This window comes from Lissotriton helveticus, chromosome 11 (genome assembly GCF_964261635.1).
Source record: "Lissotriton helveticus chromosome 11, aLisHel1.1, whole genome shotgun sequence".
NCBI lineage: Eukaryota > Metazoa > Chordata > Amphibia > Caudata > Salamandridae > Lissotriton > Lissotriton helveticus.
Window position 1 is genome coordinate 1,044,972,895 of NC_136072.1, and position 20,075 is coordinate 1,044,992,969.

General features: G+C 46.7%; 1 protein-coding gene across 1 annotated transcript in view; it reads left to right on the top strand.

The window, feature by feature from the left end:
- Positions 1–6,274: 6,274 nt before the first annotated feature.
- Positions 6,275–20,075, top strand: part of LOC144792471 (P2X purinoceptor 7-like) — a 215,639-nt gene continuing 201,838 nt past the window's right edge. The window contains exon 1 of the mRNA XM_078667500.1: positions 6,275–6,444. Coding sequence (XP_078523626.1) covers positions 6,317–6,444 — 128 coding nt within the window. The 5' untranslated portion in view covers positions 6,275–6,316. The remainder of the gene's footprint in view (positions 6,445–20,075) is intronic.

The following is a 20,075-nucleotide window of genomic DNA, read 5'->3' on the forward strand; positions in this document are numbered from 1 at the left end:
CTGGGACTGCTGGGATGTGCTCAAGACACCTTACCCAAACATAGGAAACTACATGCGCTACTGCTCCTTTACGCCAAGAGACAGGTAGCGGTGCACTGGGGTCGTCGTGCATTGCCTACATTTACTGCATGGGTACAGGATGTGACATACGGCAACACACAGCTCGAGCACTACTGGGAAACGATGCCTAGCGCTTCCCGTCCTAGGGACATCTGGGAGCCTTTCACACAGTGGTCACGGGAGCGTGCAGTCTCTTCTGACTCCGCGCAGTCACTGCCGGGAGAAGTGTCTGATGATATGGGTTGACACCTTTTGTCATGTAATTGTGCTCTCCTGCGGTGGTATGACCTGAGGCGTAGCTGTTCTACACGGATGCCTGATGGAGGTAGTTGAGCCTTGCTTGTGTCTATGTGCCTATGACTCTAACTGCCTTGCTGTAATTCTGCCATGGCCTACTGGCCCCCAATTGTGTCTCCGCTCCTCCCTTTCCTTTCAACTGTCATGGTCCCCCTTTCTGACGTGGTCTCTGCTGCTGCCTTCACATGCGATGTTTAGCACCTTGCCCGGAGACACTGATCCCTCCACACCGTGGTCATTCTGCCCGTTTGATGCTCTTCCTCTGCACCAGAGTTGGTTTTTTGTTGCTGTTTTTTTGGGAGAGGGGAAAAAAGAGGGATTGTAGACATCGCTTGATTTGCACTGTTTGCTTTCTTTTTGACCTATAGTGCATATATACTTGTACTGCTTCTTCTTCCACCTCCTCCTATAGTATGCTGCATGTCTATTAACCCGAGAAAATGTAAGACACATTGCTGTACTACTGTTGCATATGCTCACTGTCGACATATCTAAACCGTAACTAATGATATTGCATTTGTGTAAAGGTTGCTACGACGCCTAGAACATGATGTCATACGATTTGATAGCGGCCAGCCTCAGGGATGTCGGCGTGACGCTGTGTAACTATGCCAAGCTCTAATAAACGTTTTACACAACAAAAAAAAGAGAGAATGCAAGCGACTAGAGAGACAATGGCGCACCAGCAAAAGTCCCACAGACCGCACCACCTTCTAAGCGGTCCTCAGAAAATATCACCACCACCTCAGCGAGGCGATGAAGGACGCCTCGGCAACCACATCGAGACGAGCGCCAACCGTACAAAGGAGCTTTTCAGCATTGTCAGAGAGTTTTCCTGCCCCATAGCCACCAAGAACACAATCTAACCCTCTCAGCACCTCTGTAATATTCTGGCAGACTACTTCCATGACAAAATATCAGACATCTACTGCAACTTCGACCGTCAACCGACGAACCTCAATCACCTCCTGATGTCAGCCAACCAGCTGTGGCTCCTCCGAAGAGGACGTGATAGGGCTGCAGTGTGGAAAGAATATAAAAATAAAAATAAAAATACAAAGGAAAACATAAAATATCACTTACCTGATCTGATGCTGATTCCGCTGCTTTGCTCCACTCCCGATCCTCGACTGGGGCACATTGCACAGGCTCCTAGATGCCAATCCCAATGTTGCTCTCCTGCTGGGTATACTATTAACCAGCATGAGAGAAGTGCTGGGATTGGTCTGAGTAGCCTGGTTTGCTACTCAAACAGGGCCAGGGAGCCTGTGTGTTCTCCAAACGGTTGTGCAACCCAGCTGGCGATGGAGAAATGCTAAGTGTGATGTCAGCTTGGCCGTCCTAAGATGGACAGGCAAACCAACATCACTCCTCCTTGAAGCCCAGGATGGCCCGGTCCCAACATGCCATGTGACTCGACTGGCTCAGGGAGAAATAAAATGATAATAAACATTTTTTATTATCATTTTATTTTTCACTGTTGCCTCTGCTGGGTAGCAGCAGTGAGGCGACGCACCTCTGCCATAGCAGAGGAGCATCTCCTGCGGCCAACGACACCCACAGCCACCTGCTGTCAGGGGTGTCAGCAGCGCCAAGAATAATACGCCACTAACCTTAGGTACGGCCAGCAGGAACGATGCCGTGAAGAGTAGTTCCCAACGTCCCTTAAACACTACTCTCACCACAATGTTATTACCACACTATGGGTAGAGAAGTATCCCAGGGGAAAAGGGAATGGGATAAAATAACAAAAGGTATCCTGTTCCGTCACAGGATTTGGTAACCTTCTTTTAAGCACCCTCTGGGATCCCTGTATGTACGAGAAAGCAAGAGCAGAATGAGAAGTACCACAATCACACACTATACAGGTAAGCAGAGTGAAACCGATGACTTTTAAACTTACAGGAAACAAAACCAGGATGTATCTCCTATAGGACTCTGCTGGGATGCACTTGAGAAACACGCACACCATACAGCTAGTACACTCCTAAGTATGAAGTTTAATCCGTTATTGGAGAAGACTTTTCCCAATCATAAAAACAAAGAAGCTGTAGGGCGCCTAGAGAGGAGAGCGCCTTTATGCGCAGTCTCCGACTCTCTGGGGACACCCGAATACCTGTGTGGTTTGATGGTTCCGATTGGAGGTGAGGCCCGATGACAGGAGGCGGAAAATGAGAGGAGAGCGCCTTTATGCGCAATCTCCGACTCTCATGAAGGACGCTCCACTCCAGGACAGTCTCACACCACACCATGCACTCGGACTCAATAAGTGGGTCGGCACCTTATCCGGGAATGCGGGAGCGCTTTGTGTCTTGTGCACGAAAAGAGTGAAAACAAAAGATAACAGCGTTCTCCCGTTCGGCTCCGGAACAGAGACGCGAGCACCCGCCTGACCCGGAGGTGCTTCGGAGTTTCAGAATGAAAAGGAATCACGGCCGCGCTGCAGTGTAGCGCGTTCACAGTACTCGGAGAATGGTCTTTAGGCTGCAGCTTCTTCTTGCCGCAAGCAGACGGCAGAATGCCAAAAACGTCAGACAGGTCCGCGGAAAAGGCTCAGCAGGCAGTTTGTCAAGCCCCGTTGCTAAAGGAGGCGGGGCTTAAGTAGGAGTCTGCTTCTTCCTCATTTCCGGTGAATGCCCCTAAGCTTTGTGGGACATGTAGTTCCCTACAGATATCTACCTTTACGCATTCGTGACATTTGAAATCGTGAAAGGTGAGGGATGCCTGCACTGTATGTACCCATAATCGCGACACCTGCTCACCGACTGGAATCTGCTAACAACACAAGAAACAGAAGCCATCATGAACACGATCCACTCCAGAGCACCTACCAACCCCTGCCCCACCACGCCTTCAACTTTGGACAGAAGGAAATCAGCAATGCCCTCAGTCCCATCCTCAGCGCTTCCATCACCACGGCCACCGTTCCAGATGCATGGAAGCACGCAGAGGTCAACCCGCTCCTGAAGAAACCAACCGCTGACCCCAGCAAACTCAAAAATGACCACCCCATCTCGCTGTTACCATTCCCCGCCAAAGTTCTGTAAAAAGCGATCAATCGACCGCTCTCTGAACACCTGGAAGAAACCAACTTGCTCAACGCCTCCCAATCCGGTTTCCGTGCCAACCACAGCACCTAGACCACCCTGTTCACCGCAACGGACGACATCAGATCCCTCCTCGACTGAGGAGAGAAGGCAGCCCTAATACTCCTCAACCTCTCTGCAGAATTCAACACCGTTTCCCATCACACCCTCAGCACCAGACTCCACCACATCAGCATCCGGGGCGACACCCTCATATGGGTCAACTCCTTCCTTACAGGACGCACCCAGAGAATCCGCCTACCACGTTTTACCTCCGTACCCAAGAACATCATCTGCCACGTCCCCCAGGGGTCTTCCCTCAGCCCCAACCTCTTCAACACCTACATGATGCCGCTGGCCGACATTGTCCGCACCCACAGGCTCAACATCATCTTCTACTCTGACAACACTCAACTCATCCTCTCCCTAACAGATCACCACGCCACCACCAGATCCAATTTCAGGAACTCCATGACTAGCATCGCCGATTGGATGAGGTCCAACTGCCTAAACCTGAACACAGACAAGACAGAAGTGCTCATCTTCTAACACAACACCTAACCATGGAACGACAACTGGTGGCCCACCGCACTCAGGCCAAGTCCTATCCTGACAGACCACAATCACAACCTCTGCATCATTCTCGACAGCCAACTCACCCTCAAGCGACAAATCAACGGAGCGTCATCTTCCTGTTTTTTATATATATGGGGAGATGGCGTGAGTGGGGCCCTTCTGCCTGAACCCATTTTGGGCCCCACGGACCCCATCCCCTGGGGCTAGGCATATTATTGAATAGATATGGGGCACGCAGCAACTCCCCGAGCCGTTTTCAGCATCCGGGGCCTAATGTATTTATTAAGGGGATGAGAGCGTGGCCCCCCTCCCCAGGGCCTTTTCGGCACTGGGAACTCCATCCCCCAGAACCCCACGTATTTATTAAGAGAAGGGGGCTATTTCACCCCCTACCTGAGCCTTTAATTGTCCCAGGAACCCAATCTTCTGTGGTGGTTCCATTTGATGTGTACGAGGGAGCTCACTGCCGGGACACAGTAATTTCTCAATCTGCACTAGCCACTGGCAGGTAAACATGTTTGCTCCCTTCTGGAGGGAGATTTAAAAATGCTCCCAGCTCGAGGGAGATATAAAAATGCTCCCGCCAGTTGGGAGCAGACTGGGAAACAGAACATACATTGCTCCCATCGTTTGAGATATTAATCATAAATGATGTCACAGAACATGTCATGAGTGATGTAACATGTGAGGTCATAAGCAGTGCATAGCAGGGGCACAAGATATAGTTGGCTGGTGAATTTCTGTGTTTTTTTTGTTCAAAACGTTAATGTTGTCACTGAGATATCCACCTAACAATAATGTGATTTTAACCTTTATTTTTTTCATGGAAAAAATGAAAACTAGTGTCCCAGTTACTTCAGCTGCTATTTGGAAAGTTTTGAGGTGATTGGTCAAGAGGGGCCCTAAAAAAGGGGGGGTCCCATAACACTTTTTCCCCATGCAATGTCTATAGGGAGTATGCATTTTTTTAACACGACTACAGCCTGAACCGCTGAACAGAAATACAACAAATGTGGCAGAAAGGTAAATCTTTGTCCACAAAGCGACCTTTTGTAGTTTGGTGTAAATCAAGCCCAGGGCAGGACTCGCAGTAGCGGGCACCGGGCATTTCCCCGGTGGGCCGCCAGGGTGGGGGGAGGGCCCGTTTTGGGCCACTGGTGGGGCCGTTTTGCTGCAATATCAACCTATGTAACAAAATCGTCTGAAACCGTCCCTGCCAAACAGCACTGCCGCACCCCCAATCCTCCAGGGTTTTGGTTCCCAATCCGGCCCTGATCAGTTCAGTAGAAATTGAAGAAAGAAATGAATAGATATCTAGGGACACAGATGCTTTGCGGTACCCGTGTATCCATAGCTTCCAAGCCCTGCCACACATGGCCAATGCCTTGCGTGGCGAGGTTTTATTATCGTACGGTAATTATATTACTTTACTTTTTTTTTGTGTGGATTTTTATATAGCGCAAACTAGACCTGAAGGTATCAGAGCGCTTTACATGAGCACCAGTTATGTTACAGACGGACACATTCATTTTTGTTAGGAATGGGGAGATTAAGTCATTTGCCCAGAATCACAGACTGTTGAGCGTCCCTGCTGAGACTCGAACCCCGGTTCCCCAGCTCCGAGGTTGACCGCCCCAGCCATTAGGCCACATTCACGCCTACAAAAAAGTTTTTAAGAAACATACAAATTCACTGAAAAAAATAAAGGCTACAGGAACATTATAGTTAGGTTCACGTTTTAATCGCACAAAGCTATAGAATTTTGGCAGTTATATGTAATACCTATCCGAAGAAACTATAACTTGTGACATTAAATAACTTTAGGCCATGAGTTTTAGTGTCTTTACATAACTATAATTGCTGAATTGCTATGGTTTTTTTGTGAGTGAAACATCAAACTAACTATAGCGTCCCAATAATCTTTGTTTTTTTGCAGTGAATATATATACACATCCAAGCTGTCTCTAGACCAGACTCAAAAACAGTCATGGATGCACCTGCCAGGGACTGACTTACTGGCTTTACTCTCAGTGTAGCATGACATCATAGCCTCATGTCACGTGTGGCACCCATGCGTCCCGGGTGCTCAGAAAACAGAACGTTGCCTTGTGTGACGTAGTTTCACAATTTACCACAGGCGCGTGAAGGGATGGGTGTGCCCGGTCGGTTTGTTTAAAGCAGAGTTTGCCTCCGCCGCTGTGTCTTTAAGTGGTGTGGCTTTCGCTTTCTGCGAGGGCGGGTGTGGAGAAGCGCGGCTTCTGGAGCTGGCACAGTGTGAGGAGGCAGCGGCTGCAAGAATGGCTCCCGGGTGCTGCAGCTTGAGCGACATGTGCGAGTATGAGACGGATAAAGTTGTCCGCATCCGGAGCGTCAAGTACGGCACCATAAAGTGGGCCATCCACCTGGTCGTGCTGCTGTATGTCGGGTGAGTGGGTCCGGAGATGTGCCCTCTGACCTCTGGGTGGCGAGGGCGGGCTGCGCTGTGCGCGCTGCATGGATGCCTGACCTCGGTGCATCCTTTCAGAGATGCGAGGGCGGGCTGCACAGCTGCACACTTAGCTGCCAAATGGCTTCAGTGCGTGGGTGACGCCGCTGCACAGACCTGGGTTTTTAGACAACAGCACTTTGCATGCTGTGATTTGTGGGCTGGTGCTTACGCTGTTAAACACGAAACTACAAATACCAGAATGCAACGTTTTGAGTAAAAAAACGGGGTCAGGCTGAAGGTATCACGCATGATCACAATTTGCCTGCTCAATAAAAATGCAATACTGTATAATAAAGTGACAGATAATGACGGACGTTTCCCGCTATTTAGCATGCTGCGAAAAGAGCAGTGATCATCTACTGGGTGGCCGGCAGCCGGATAAATAATCACTTCCTTCCTTGCAGTAAAGCTGGAACTCAACTGCATATCTTTAAGAGATCTATTCAAAAGTCGCTAATTTAGGGCAGAATTGCTGTGAATGCCAACGCAGCAGTCACATGCCTGCTAATAACGACGCTGTGTTTGTGCAGAGCTGAACGAGGCAGATGAGCTGGCGGTGAAATCACCTCCGTAATTGCAGATGCATCGAAATGCACAGATTGTGGTAAGCCTTGCGGCATCTAGCAGAGACACCTGTGTTTATTTACTGAGCTTTCACTCCTGTTTACTCGCATACTAACGCTAGCTAGACTCCTGTAGATATTTACAGTTTAAGCTGCAGGCGGTTAAGAGTCATTACATCAGTTGCATTTAGTATGTTTGCGTGCAGAGCTCTTGAGGTTCCAAGTTCCAAGAGTTTGGGGTTTTATATTGATATTCTGGTATATGTAGTGCTCTTCACCCTGTTTTAAAACTGGGACTGCAAATCCCACAATGCAAAGAATCAAACCTGGCCTGGATGGGCTACTCGGATCGACCTAGGAAAATGCGAGTGCTCTGTCAGTATTACTTCTTAATCTGTGCGCTCTGCTACAAACCAAGTACTGCAAGTACCAGAATGCAATGCAAGGTACTGGAAGACTTGCGTTCCATCTATGACGGTGCATGTTAAAATCTGGGGACAGGAGCCGTTTGCCTTCTGAACGGACCTGGGTGGAGGTTTGGGGTCGAAGGCAGGAAAAGGTCATTTGAACTTGGATATTACTGCTGCTGCCTTTGTGTAAATGTCTCTTCTCTGGTCTCAGCAGAGAGGCCCTGATAACGAGAGGAGGAATGTCGCGTGTAATGTAGTGTCCACAAGAATCCACTTTTCAGAACTAGCACAACCCTTTTCTCTTTGCAGGCTATCACCTTGGGAACCAGGGCTTTAAGTGTGATTGAAAATACAGTGGGGGTTCTAAAAGAGGTGTGGCCTAAGTAATTAGAGGCGTAGCTTAAATAAAGAAACTTCATTTCTGTGATTGTCATAATGTGCCACTTAACCCGTATTTGGTTCCTATCTGAGCTTTCTGTTATTGTATCCATATCAGAAACACAACTGACACACCTAAAATCAGCCAGGATTATTGGCTTTGTTAATTATTAACTGTTACATTTCAAAGAGTAGCAGCAATTATTTTGTTGAAAATAATACTGAAAATGTTTCAATTCTGAAATTGTGAGACTGTGAATTAAACACTACTGAGGCCTGTGGAGGGGGTAGTGGTCTACAGAGGGTCTCAATCACTCCTATTATGTTCACTCTATGTTAGCCATGTACGTCCTTTTTCTTCTCCACTTTCCCTCCACCTACGTATCGTACACCTCATCCAGGGCTTTAAGTGGGATGACAAAACTGGATGGCCTCTCAAAGGGGCGTGGACAATGTAATTAAGGGCGTGGCTTAAAAACAAATCTGTGCTGAGCATAGTGTGCCGCCCGACTTGTATTTTGCAGTTTCTGTAATTGCATCTAAATATGATACAACACGTAACGTCATACCTACAACAAGTCAGGACTATTGGCTTTGTCAATGGTTGTTAGTTGCATTAGATAAATAAGCAGCAACTATGGCTTGTATATAATATTGAAAACGCTTCCACTAAAAGCTCTGGTGACACCACGACAATGTTGCTGCTCCTGGGTTTCAAAATGATAAGGGAAATCCACAGTGAAAATGACTCTCTTTAAAGGATTTCCCTCCCCCTACAACGCTCACCTGGCATGATGTCATGCCGTAACTTCTCCGCTAGTGAGAAGTGAGCAGTGTGAGTACGTGCACATCTGATGTGCATACTGTCGCTGCAGTTCGGGAAAAAAACGGAGTGCCAGGGCACAAAACAGAGCCCGATAAAGACCCGTTTCGAGGCCCCCTTTAAAATACTGCCAGTGCTCAAACCCGGTGAGACCCAGCCCACTTAAAGCCCTGACCTCATCTCTTTTCTCTTCAGCACCCTCTTTTTTCTTAAGCACCCTCTTTTCTCTTCAGCACCCTCTTTTCTCTCAACTGAATGCACCTCCTCACCTCTCCTTTACTATCTCCAAACACACAACTCAACCACTCACCTGTAAGCACCACAATTTCTATTTCTTTCATCTTGTCAGTATGTTGACAACTCTATGCCACCATCAGATAGATAACATCAGATTCACATTTGCATTGGAAGCCGTGACCGCTGCTCTGTGCTCTGCAGAGAGGCCAAGAATTGGATGACCATGTAGTCTTTACCACTTTTTTGCCTCACCGACGGGGCCTGTGAGAAAAGGGCACTGCCTGCAGCCTGAACTCCAGAGCTCTCAATCGTAGCCTGTTATAAGCACCTGGTCGTGACTCCGTTTTGCATAATACAAGAGTAATATGCAATACGATTAAAATGCAAGAACACAACATCTTTTGAAGCAGCGAGCACTTTGAGGGTATTCAAAATTAACTAAAACCTGAAATATAAACATAAGATAAATTGCTCACATGGATTACCTTAACGTTTTTTACATTTATTGTTGAGAAATGTATTAGTTTTATTGCTAGTAAAGTTAAGGAAATGAACGGTGGGCCCAATAGGGACCCCTTTTAATTTCAGGTATTACTACCGCGTCTGAGACCTGGAGGGATCCTGCCCACTTAAAGCCCTGGTACAGAAATCAAAAAGACAGCAATATAATGGTGGCAGCCAGGGCTACTTGAATTGTGTGATTTTTGCAGCTATGGCTTTTTTTGCATGATCATAGATTTTTAGCATATGCCACGTTATTAATCTGCAAATTTGAACAAAAAACTTACTTTCTTACTAAAAGTTACTAAAAACACAGTGACGTGTTGCCAAGCAGTGGAGGCCCTTTGCAAAGTTTGACTGTTCTGATATCTGTCGCTTATTACTGTATTTGTGCATTAAAGCGGGACTAATGGAGAGAAACCTTTGTCCATTCAGTGTCACCATGTGTAACAATGACAAAGTAATGAAATAATACTATCGCAATATTCACTGCATAATTTTTTTCTTGCAGAATAATTTACTCCTCCCTGCCACATAATCTTGTGCACCTCTGCCACATAAATCCAGTGGTCCTAGTGGCTACATTTTCGAGTGTATCTCAGAGCACCCCCTAGGACGGTGTACTAATGTATGAAGCACAGCACTCGCAGGGGCTCTCCTACCACACTGTTCCTTTTCAAAATACTGCCACCCATCCAACCCTCACCCTACTCCAGGCCCATAGCATCACATGCTTCACTCCTGTAGCAAAGGTATCCGCTGCAGAGTCTTAAAGAAAGGGTGCCTTTGGCTGGCGTCTGTAAAGAACCCTAACACACCTATAGCATATCTATGAAGTGTATTATTGACCTATCTAAAACCTCTACAGGCTTGTACCATCCTTCAGCTCAAAGCCACTACGTCATCCTAAGCTACTGGCGATCTTGCACCCTCCCAAAGACCTAGTGCGCTCCCACCATCAGCTGGCGAGCATCCATGAACCAAAACGCGCAGCGTCTTTCAGTTCCTGTTAACATCTTCTCCAACTGTTGGCGCAATAGGTAAATGCATCCATGAGTGAAAGGCCAATTTTAAATCAAAACCAGGAAAAAGTCCAACTGATGGTGCAAAAAACTTATGGAAGTTGTTGGACCCGGCCTCGTGGCGTGGTTCACCTCTGTCCCTCCACACCCTGTGAGCGTAGGCCTGTACCCCGAGTCCCCTGCGCAGCCACCCCGTTAGTGTAACCTGCAACCCGAGCCTGGTCGTCCTACGCAGTGACGCCTAGATCCCCCGAGACCCTTGACCAGGCCTGCCTTTCCCGCTCCTCGCCCGGCTCCGAGCGCCTAACCATGCATGCCCCACAAGTCCCGGATGCCATCTTCCCTTCCCGACATCCCTGTCTCCCTAGGCCTAGCGTGACCCCGGCCCCAGCGAAGCCCAGACTCCAAAGGCGCGCCAGTCCCGGCTGGGGGGTAAAGGGCTCCTGAGTGAGATAAGCCAGGGAGTTTCGATGGCACCTCCGGCCTCCCCTGAGGGGCTGGTTTCTGTCACACCTTTGGCCCTCCCCTGTGGGCCAGGTTCGATCACCCCTCTGGCCTCCCCGAGTGCTAGCTCCAGACCCGCTGGGCGTCTGGGAATTCCCGGACCCATCTTTCAAAGGGATCAAAGAACCAACCGCCGGACCTCGCCAACGACCAGCCCCCAGGGCCAGAGACCTCTGCCTGGGAGGGTCGGGAGATCAAAGAGTAGAAGGACTATAACTGGGCCCGCCTGACAACTAGCGGGCAGTTGTATCTTGGACCTGAAGCCCTGCTGATCTGATCGCGGCTGACCCTAAGAAGACTCATCCTGAACCTCTGAGCCCTGCTGACGCTGTCGCGGCTCCCTCTTCGCCTTAAGGAACTAAGACCACCGGAGCCCTGCTGACGCTGTCGCGGCTCGACCTCTAAGACCATCAGAGCCCTGCTGACGCTGTCGCGGCTCGACCTCTAAGACCATCGGAGCCCTGCTGACGCTGTCGCGGCTCGAGCTGAACTTACAACCATCCGAGCCCTGCTGACGCTGTCGCGGCTCCACCTCTAAGACTATCCGAGACCTGCTGACCTCGTCGCGGCTCGAGGAGTACTCTGGTCCGGCTGGACCATCGAGACCACCATCACGACCGAGCCGACTCGACGAAGGTGAGGCAGCAGTACGACCACCATCCCGTACCCCCCGGCTCGAGGATTGAGAGCTGTGCGTGGGGTACGCCTCGTACTGACCCAAAGACTAAAAGACTGTCCCGCTTCCCCCTTCCCGAATCTTCAGAGACTTTGTGGTCCTGTGACCACTGTGTATAAAAGAGTGCTTCCTTCGTTATTTGCTTATATAAAGAACTTGTTCCTAAAATCCAACGGTGTAGTGTCTGTTCGTAGTGTGGTGTGAGCTCAGTGTGTACGATCCTAGACCCAAAGTCCTCCCCGGTGAGGACCTCACAATTAAGACTCGGCAAGTTCTGTGGGAGAGGTGGATCTTGGGGTGTCTGGGTGAGCACTACCTGGCCCTCGGAGATTGCCCCTTCTAACAGAAGTGGTGACTGATGAATGCAAATCAGAAATCTGTGATAATGTGCAAAAGTGCATAATTAGCACATCATAATTCTTTGATTTGGCTGTTGGTCTATTTTTGTGTTCCAGGGCTCCAGGAGCCATTGATTGTCCCTTCCCTGAACTGCGGACATAAGAATTTTTTTTTTTATTTGGCAGTCATTGTAAGAATTTTGACAAATGTGTCTCCACTTTGCAGGTTTTTTTGCATCATTTGTTGGTCTTCTATCTCGTTTTGATATAAAATTTAAATGTGATGTCCTCTAGGTCTTCGGGATCAATTGACCAAGGTCACTCTGAGCTTTAATTCTTTCAAAGTTCCTTGTAAGAAAGTCATCTCCATCATGTAACCTCCTAAAACCTTTAGGTCCTCAGTATTAATTAGTTGTGACCGCTTATGCTTTCTAGACTTGACTCACAACATCCTGATAAAGACCTGTAAATAAGGAATGTGTCAAAATGCTGTCAATGGTTTCAACTAGTAAGAAAAATTGGGATGCATTCTTTATGACTTTAAGGAACCTCACTCCAGATACTTCACACTACACTTGGGCCCTGATTACGAGTTGCACAGCACTGGGGTGCAAACTCAGCCTGTAGAATTTCCGTACATTAAAGCTTTTCTTGATGAACTTGATGTCCTTTTTCTCATACCAACGTGTGAGGATTCCATCTCTTGATGTGTTCGTATTATCTGATATCTGGTTAGAGCCGCTTGGGCGGCAGATAAGTGTTTCTATGAGGTAGACTTGGTAGTTCTGAGGTAGTTCGGTTTGACCATTAAAAATGTTAATTCAGGGTGTTAATGTGTTGTCTGAGGCATGAGGGTTTGATCCAAGTGCGCTTCACCATAAATGCCTCTACCAGTGGTTGTTCTCTAGTCATTCCACATATTTCACTTCGGTAATCTTTATTGTTTGTTTAACGTCTGTTGTGTTTGTTCCAATTCTTGTTCTGGCTAAACACTTTATTCCAGTCGTAATTCAGGTGATGCTCTTCTCTTGCTCGAAAACGTATTCGAAGTTTCCATTTCCTGCTGAGTCGGGCCATGGCCAGATCCCCAGGGTCATCGAAGAAGTACGTTCTCCCTTTGTCATTAATTCTGAACCTTGAGGGTCCAACAAAGGGGAATAGGATGTTCTCCTTCCTTAGTTTGTCTCTCTGAGCTAGGAAGCCTTTTCTTGTGTCCACTGTGGGTTTTGAATAATCCTGTGTAAGTATTATCTTGTGGCCGTTCCACTGCAGATTTTGGCTTTTCCTTGCTACTCCGAAGATGGCTTCTGTGTGATGCGATTTTAGCGGTTTATAGATTATCTGCCTCGGACCTGCTCTGTTCGTGGTTTTGAATGCCGGCACTCTATATGCCTTGTCTAGCTCAAAAGGGTTATCGAACTTGAGATTCGTGAGTTTGGGGAATAGATCCTGTATGAGGGTCAAGCACGAGCCTGCTTTGTCCTCTTCTCCCTCCGCTACACCTAGAATCCTTATGTTCCCCTTTCTGTTATGGTTGTCTAGCTTCGCTGTGTGTTTTTGGAGCTTTGCAGTAGTCTTTGTTAGCGCTATGATAGTTTGGTTTGTGCGAAGGTCTCTGTCTTCTATGTCACTAACCCTCTGCTCCACTACAGACAGCCTGTTGTTTGCTGCATGAATGTCAGCTCTGACAGCGGCTAGTTCAAGTTGAATTGCGTTCGTGGTTTGTTTAGTTGATCTGGCCAAGTCGTGGACTTCAGTTAGTTTTGTAAGTATCATGTCCAGTGTGCTGTTGATGTCAGGTTTGTGTTTGATGGGAGATTCCGTGTGTGCATCTGCTTTGGTTTTCTTTGGTTGCTGCACAATTTTCCCCTCATTATAAGTCATGTTTATTAACCCACGTTTCAGTTGGAGGAGCTCAAACCTTCTGCTCCTGTTCTGGGTTATGGGCTGGTAAGCGTGTGGTTGTGGCGGTTCTGCTTGTGGGGTCTTGGTCTTGGGATTTTGCTGAGTGGCACAGTCTTGTTGCCTCAATGTCTTCCTTTTAGGCCCAAGCGGAGGCCCCGATTCCGGTGTGGTGTGGGCCTTCTCGCGGGTTGGGTTCTTGCTGGCGGTTCATGTTGCCGCCGCACTTCTCCAGCTAATGCCTAGCGCTCTGTTTGTAGCGTAGTTTCTCCTAGTGCTGTATCTCCAATTGTGGATAGGATCCAGTGGATGGTGCTACGGTCTATCTGTTTGGGTGCACTCTCTTCAGACGAGCAGGTCTGTTTGCAACGGCAGCGTTATGCGTCCTCCCTTCTCCTTGGGTCACATCCGGGCCGTAATCTGTCCCCTTGTATTTTGGCTACGTATGGTTGTACTCGCCTGCCGGTGTTATCCCCCCTTTAGCGCGCTGTCCTTATCCTCCACTGGGGGGATCTGACGTTCCTCTGGGCTGTTTTGCAGGCATGCTCAGGTTTGTTTCAGCGGAGTTTGGCTGAATCGGCCAATTTCCTTAACCAAACAATCAATAGTCACCCCCCTCCCTTGTTTCCTGTTTGGGCTTCTTGTTTTTATCTTCCAGGGCTGCTTCTGCCCACGTGGGCACAAAGTGTGTAGCTGCCGTTTGACCGTGCTTTTGTAGCGCTTGTGTCAATTAGCAGAACTTCTGCAGCACTGACCTTGTTACCGGAAAAGCTGCACCCACGCAAGGTCCGCGGGATAGTTGTGGATGTCTCCGGCATTCAGTTGTGCTTAGCCATCTTGGATTGCCGCCCCGTACACCCGATCGGTCCCCTTTTTTCGAAGTAGACGGTGATCCCCGGCTTTGTGTTCTCAGCCCCTCGATCTTTACTCGCCCAAGCCCTCCCAACATCCTTGGCTGCATTTCTTTTTGATTTTAGCTTCCTTTTAAGTCATTGTTTGTCTGGCTATTTTCCCAGGGATGCGACGGAGCTCAGGACTTAGGCAACCAACCACATTGCCGTCCAAACCACGCCCTACTATGAAAAAAACTACTCACAACTATGAAAAAAGTCTTCCACCACTGCGAAGGAGAAGGAAGGGTCTCTAAATCCATGACGGAAGCAAGCATAATAGTTATCCCCAAAGAAGGCAAAGACACCCAACGGCCCCAAAACTACAGGCCCATCTCACTTAACAACACAGACTGCAAAATATATGTCAAAGTCCTAGCAGTAAGGCTTAACACGGTCCTCCCACAGCTAATAAGCAACTCAAAAGTAGGCTTCCTGTTCTCACGACAACACAAGGCTCCTATGCCATGTTCCAGAACAATCAGCCGAGTCAGATAAACCGGTGGTGGCAATCATGCTAGACGCAGAGAAAGCGTTTGACAGAGTATCCTGGCACTTCCTAGAGGAGTGCATGCTAGCATATAACCTAGAAAACATCTACATCATGAAGGTTATGGCACTATACGCGAACCCCTGCGCGCAGATAGCTATCAATGGGGCAGTCTCAGACCAATTCACCCTTCAAAGAGGGACAAGACAAGGGTGCCCCCTGTCCCCCGCATTATTTCTACTGGCACTGGAACCCCTAATCAGAGACATTGTGGCCAACAGAGACATAGTGGGAGTCACCATCAACGGAACCACAGCCAAACTTGTAGCCTACGCGGATGACATACTCATAATAACAGAGGACCCTAAGCCCTCCATCACTGCCCTCATGAACACCATAGATAAATCCTCAACCCACGCTGGCTACAAACTCAACAAAGACAAATCGGAAATGCATGCCACTCAATATCCAACCCACACGAGAAGTATTAGACAACTCAGGACTAGCCTGGCAACCCGGATTCATCAAGTATCTTGGGATCCAATTTGGGAAAAACCTCAAAACCACACTCGACCAAAACTAGAAACTAACCTTAGAATAAATAAAAAAGCTCCTGGACTCCTGGTCACCCAAATTCATAACATGGTGGGGGAGAATAGACACAATAAAGTTGATGATCACCCCGGTGATCAACTACCTGGCGGGTATGCTCCCCCCTCACACTCACAGACAAATTCCGCCGTAAAACTGACAGAATGTTAAACAAGTTCCTGTGGCAAGACAAAAAGCCAAGGATAAGCCTGAAAAGACTAAAACTAGAAAAGAAGCTAGGAGGTCTAAACCTGGCAGACCACAGAAGATTCCAAACGGCATTCATAGCGAGACAAGGAATGTACTGGATCCTGCCTAACCAGAACTACACACCGGTATGGTTCAGGGTTGAGAAAGCCATACTAGACAATATCGACCCAATAACACTCCTCACCACGAACAAACAGGCACTAAAAACAGCCTAATACTAAAACACTAGAAAGCTTTTGTTGATAGTAGGAAATTTGCTGTTATGCTTCTATCTCGTTACTAAAAAAATATTCTGGCTGGGCGTGGTGTGCTGCAGAAGTCTGAACTTTCACCAATTTGGTTTAACATCTATTTGAAGTCCTTGGCGAGTATTTTAATATATATGGATTCAGGATAATCTCTTATGTGAACGACATACAGATGATTCTAAATTTAGACCAACCAGTTCATGAAATTAAGAAAGATGCCTTTAACTTCTTAGGTGCTTTTCTCCATTAGATGAACTAGAACTATGTAAGATTGAATCATACAAAGACAAATGTGGTCATCCAGAGTAGGAATCAATCCTTTTTTCCACCCTTGTGCTCGGAATCTCTTTGTCCTCCTCCAGTGCGGGTGAGAAAGTTAAAAGTTTAGACTTTGTACTGGACAAAGTTCTGAGTCTGATGCCACAGATCAAAGCAATAGTTTCTTCATGTTTTCTGAATCTTAAAATTGAGCAGACATGTTTCCTATTATCCCAAATGATTTGAGAGCATTGCTGGCTAATTCTGCAATCAATTCACACTTGATTATGCTAATGCACGCTATTTAGGGGCCTGAGCTCCAGGCAATTCATTAAAAAAAATATGCTACAGCAGCTATTTTCAACATTTGGAAATTTGATTAAATCTCGAATCTTCTTGGTCCCTTCATTAGTTAGTGTATTAATAAATTAGCACAGTGTGTTTTGAGTTTTATTGCAATGATCTACATTGCAGGTCACAAGTTCCTTTTCCAGTAAATAGTACGGTTAGTTATATGCTTCCTGCAAATATCTGCATTTTAATCAGCAAGGCTTAAGTGTGAAACTTTGCAAGTCTAACTGAAAACCTTAATTCTTATGAGGCAGATGCACTTTGGTGGGTAGTAATCAACACATATCAAGTGTAACAGATTATTCAGTATGTATTGTAGGCTTAGTATAAGTAACTACAAATCATCATGTTGGGGCCATATCAGATGGCAGCTATATCAGATGGCAGCTATCTCAAGACCCCTCTACCACTGTCAGAAGATAAACTGCTTCAGATTTTGGCAAATATTACTTGCTATTTCCCTTTTATGTGTTCGCCCGTGATGGCAAGTAGCACACTACAAAAATTCGAAGTTTAAAAATAAAAGCAAATAAATGTATGGGCTGGCACAGAAGTGGAGGGATCCAGGCAGCACACCTGGTAGATGGTACTGATCATCTAAATTTGAAATGGAGGCTGATGTGCTCCGGCCTGTAAAGGATGAGGGTTTTCGGGCATCGGAGTGTACATACCTCAAGCCCTTCTCTTTATCACACTTACTATGTCCTTTCTTTTACTGTTTCCTTTCTTTTACATTGTATTCAGTATTCTGTTGGACTAAGTGTCAACACAAAGGAACTGCGTGCTCCATCAGTCCACCCTAGACCGATGGTCCAGTGCTCCCCGCCATATTCCGCCAACTCACCTCTTGCACCACAATAAATACTATGCATTATCTGGCGCCAAAGACATTCTATTTGCCTGTGGTGTGTACAGTAATATGGAAACCTCCTCTTCATTGTTTATTTTAAGCCTGTACAACTCAACAACCATTTTAACATTCTACACCATGGCCACACGTTGCTAATCACAGGGCTTTAAGTCAATAAGAGAATGGGAGGGGTCTCTAAAAGGGTGTGGCTTAAAAATAACTCTTTTATATAATTAAGGGTGTGGCTTAAAACGTGAAGTAAAATGCTTCCCACAGCTCAACTACAATTTTGGTGCCTCTCTGTCAGCTTTTAGTTATTGCAGTAAGGCTTATCAGACATTAACGAATATGCACCTAAAACAAGTCATACCTGTTCACTTTGCCAATGCATGTTGGCAGTATCAGATAAGTAACTGCAATGATTTTGTTGTGAATAATTAGAATTAAAAATGCTTCCATTCTGAAAGAATGAGCCTGTGAATTCAAGATTATAAGGTCTGTGGACGGGCTAGTAGTCTTCGGAGTGTCTCAGACACTGCCATTCTTCCCTTCACAGCACTTTCCCCTGCAGTCTCTGTAAGACATTTATGCCCCCCCCCACATCTTTCTGAAATCTTTAGTCACATATTATCATTTTCCTGTTTCAGCTCACTCTTTTCACTGTAGCCTTCTCTCTGCATGTACTTCCTTGCATCTCCCTCACTTCAACCCCCCCACCCCTAGCCACACTCGCTCACCTGTAAGCACTGCATTTTGTTTTTACTTTGGGTCTGTCAGTATTTCAACAGCTGCCTACCTCCATCACATACTGATGCGTAGAATCCCATTTAGCACACCTGACCACTTAAGCAGACAGGCTAAGGACTGGATGAGGTGTATTTTTAACCTCTTCATGACCCGCTGACAGGAACTGCGAGAAACTCGTGCTGCCTTTGGCCAGAACTCCTAATAAAGGCTCCTTAATGACACTCACCCACAACTTGAACACACACAGACCCCCTAGAGGCGACTCAGTACACAGTACACACAATACAAGAGTAATACGCTGTACGAAAAAGAGTGCAGAAATCACCCCCCTGGAAAAAGCAATCCCTCTTAATGGATGAAAGATAAGTAAGTGTGGAATGTAAACAATAACTACATCGCAGACATGGATTACCTTAATGTTTTTACAGTCATTTGTTCAGAAATCAATCAGTGTTTTGCCTGTAAAGTTCTAGGCATAAATATAGGGCCCGATAGGAAATCGTTTCAATGTCAGTTTTTAATTGTTGCTGGATCTGAAATCCAGAGGGACCTGACCCACTTAAAGCCCTGCCTAATCACGACAAAGTCAGGTGTGACTTCAAGTTCCTACTGTTCCACAGTAGCCTCCTCTGAGGCATTAAACCTCTCCTTGTGTCCTGCTCTACTATTCAGGAGCATAATGGCTGTATCTATACGTTTTTATCTGCATTTCAGATTATCAATGTTGTCACATCACAGCTCTTTTGTTAGAAAAATTGATGATAAGAGCATATAAACAAATTTTTAGGCTCCCCAAGTCAGCTTCTCTGGCGTAAAATCGGCTAGAATTTCTGCTTACAAAACAGACACTCGCTAGGCCAGCGGCGTTCGTAAATCTACGTTATAACTTGCGAGCAGCAGCAGAAAACACTCTGTCAAATCTAGTCTGGACGGAAATTAACTTGCAAAGGGGCAACTGTGCTTACAAGACATTTTTAGAAAACAGCATTAAGACGCTTGATATGGGTGACCTTTGGAATATTATTAACTCTAAGCAAATCTTTAAGAATCTCGTAACTAAATCTATAAAATTGCAAAGTTGGATGGCAGACAAAGATACCCTGTCAAAACGTAGCCATGGGTGGGTGGTGTTCAAATCATATTCCGCTTTAAGGGAATCAGCCTTGCTAGCTGCGCATTACCAACGGAAGATCAAACTGTCGTTTTTGTCTCTAAGATTTGGAGAAATACCCACGCTAGACCTCATGCCAAAATGGAGGATGTCCGGTCAAAGTGAAGACCAGTCTTGCCGTCTATGCTACCAGGGGCCTGAATCTCTGCTTCACATTGTCTGTGTTTGTCCCTCTTTGATGGTTCAACAGAGTTCTATTAAGACGAGAGTTCCTTGAACTGTGAATTAGGTCCTGCAGGCATGCACTGGTGGAGTCCATGGACCCAATCAACACCATGCTTAACATTAGACTCACTCAGTTATTGATCTGTTTTAAGAAAATTATCAGCTAACAGGATATGTGATGTGTAATCTGGAGATGGTCCCTGAATCTAATCCTAAATTGTGATAACTCGGAAACCCTTAATG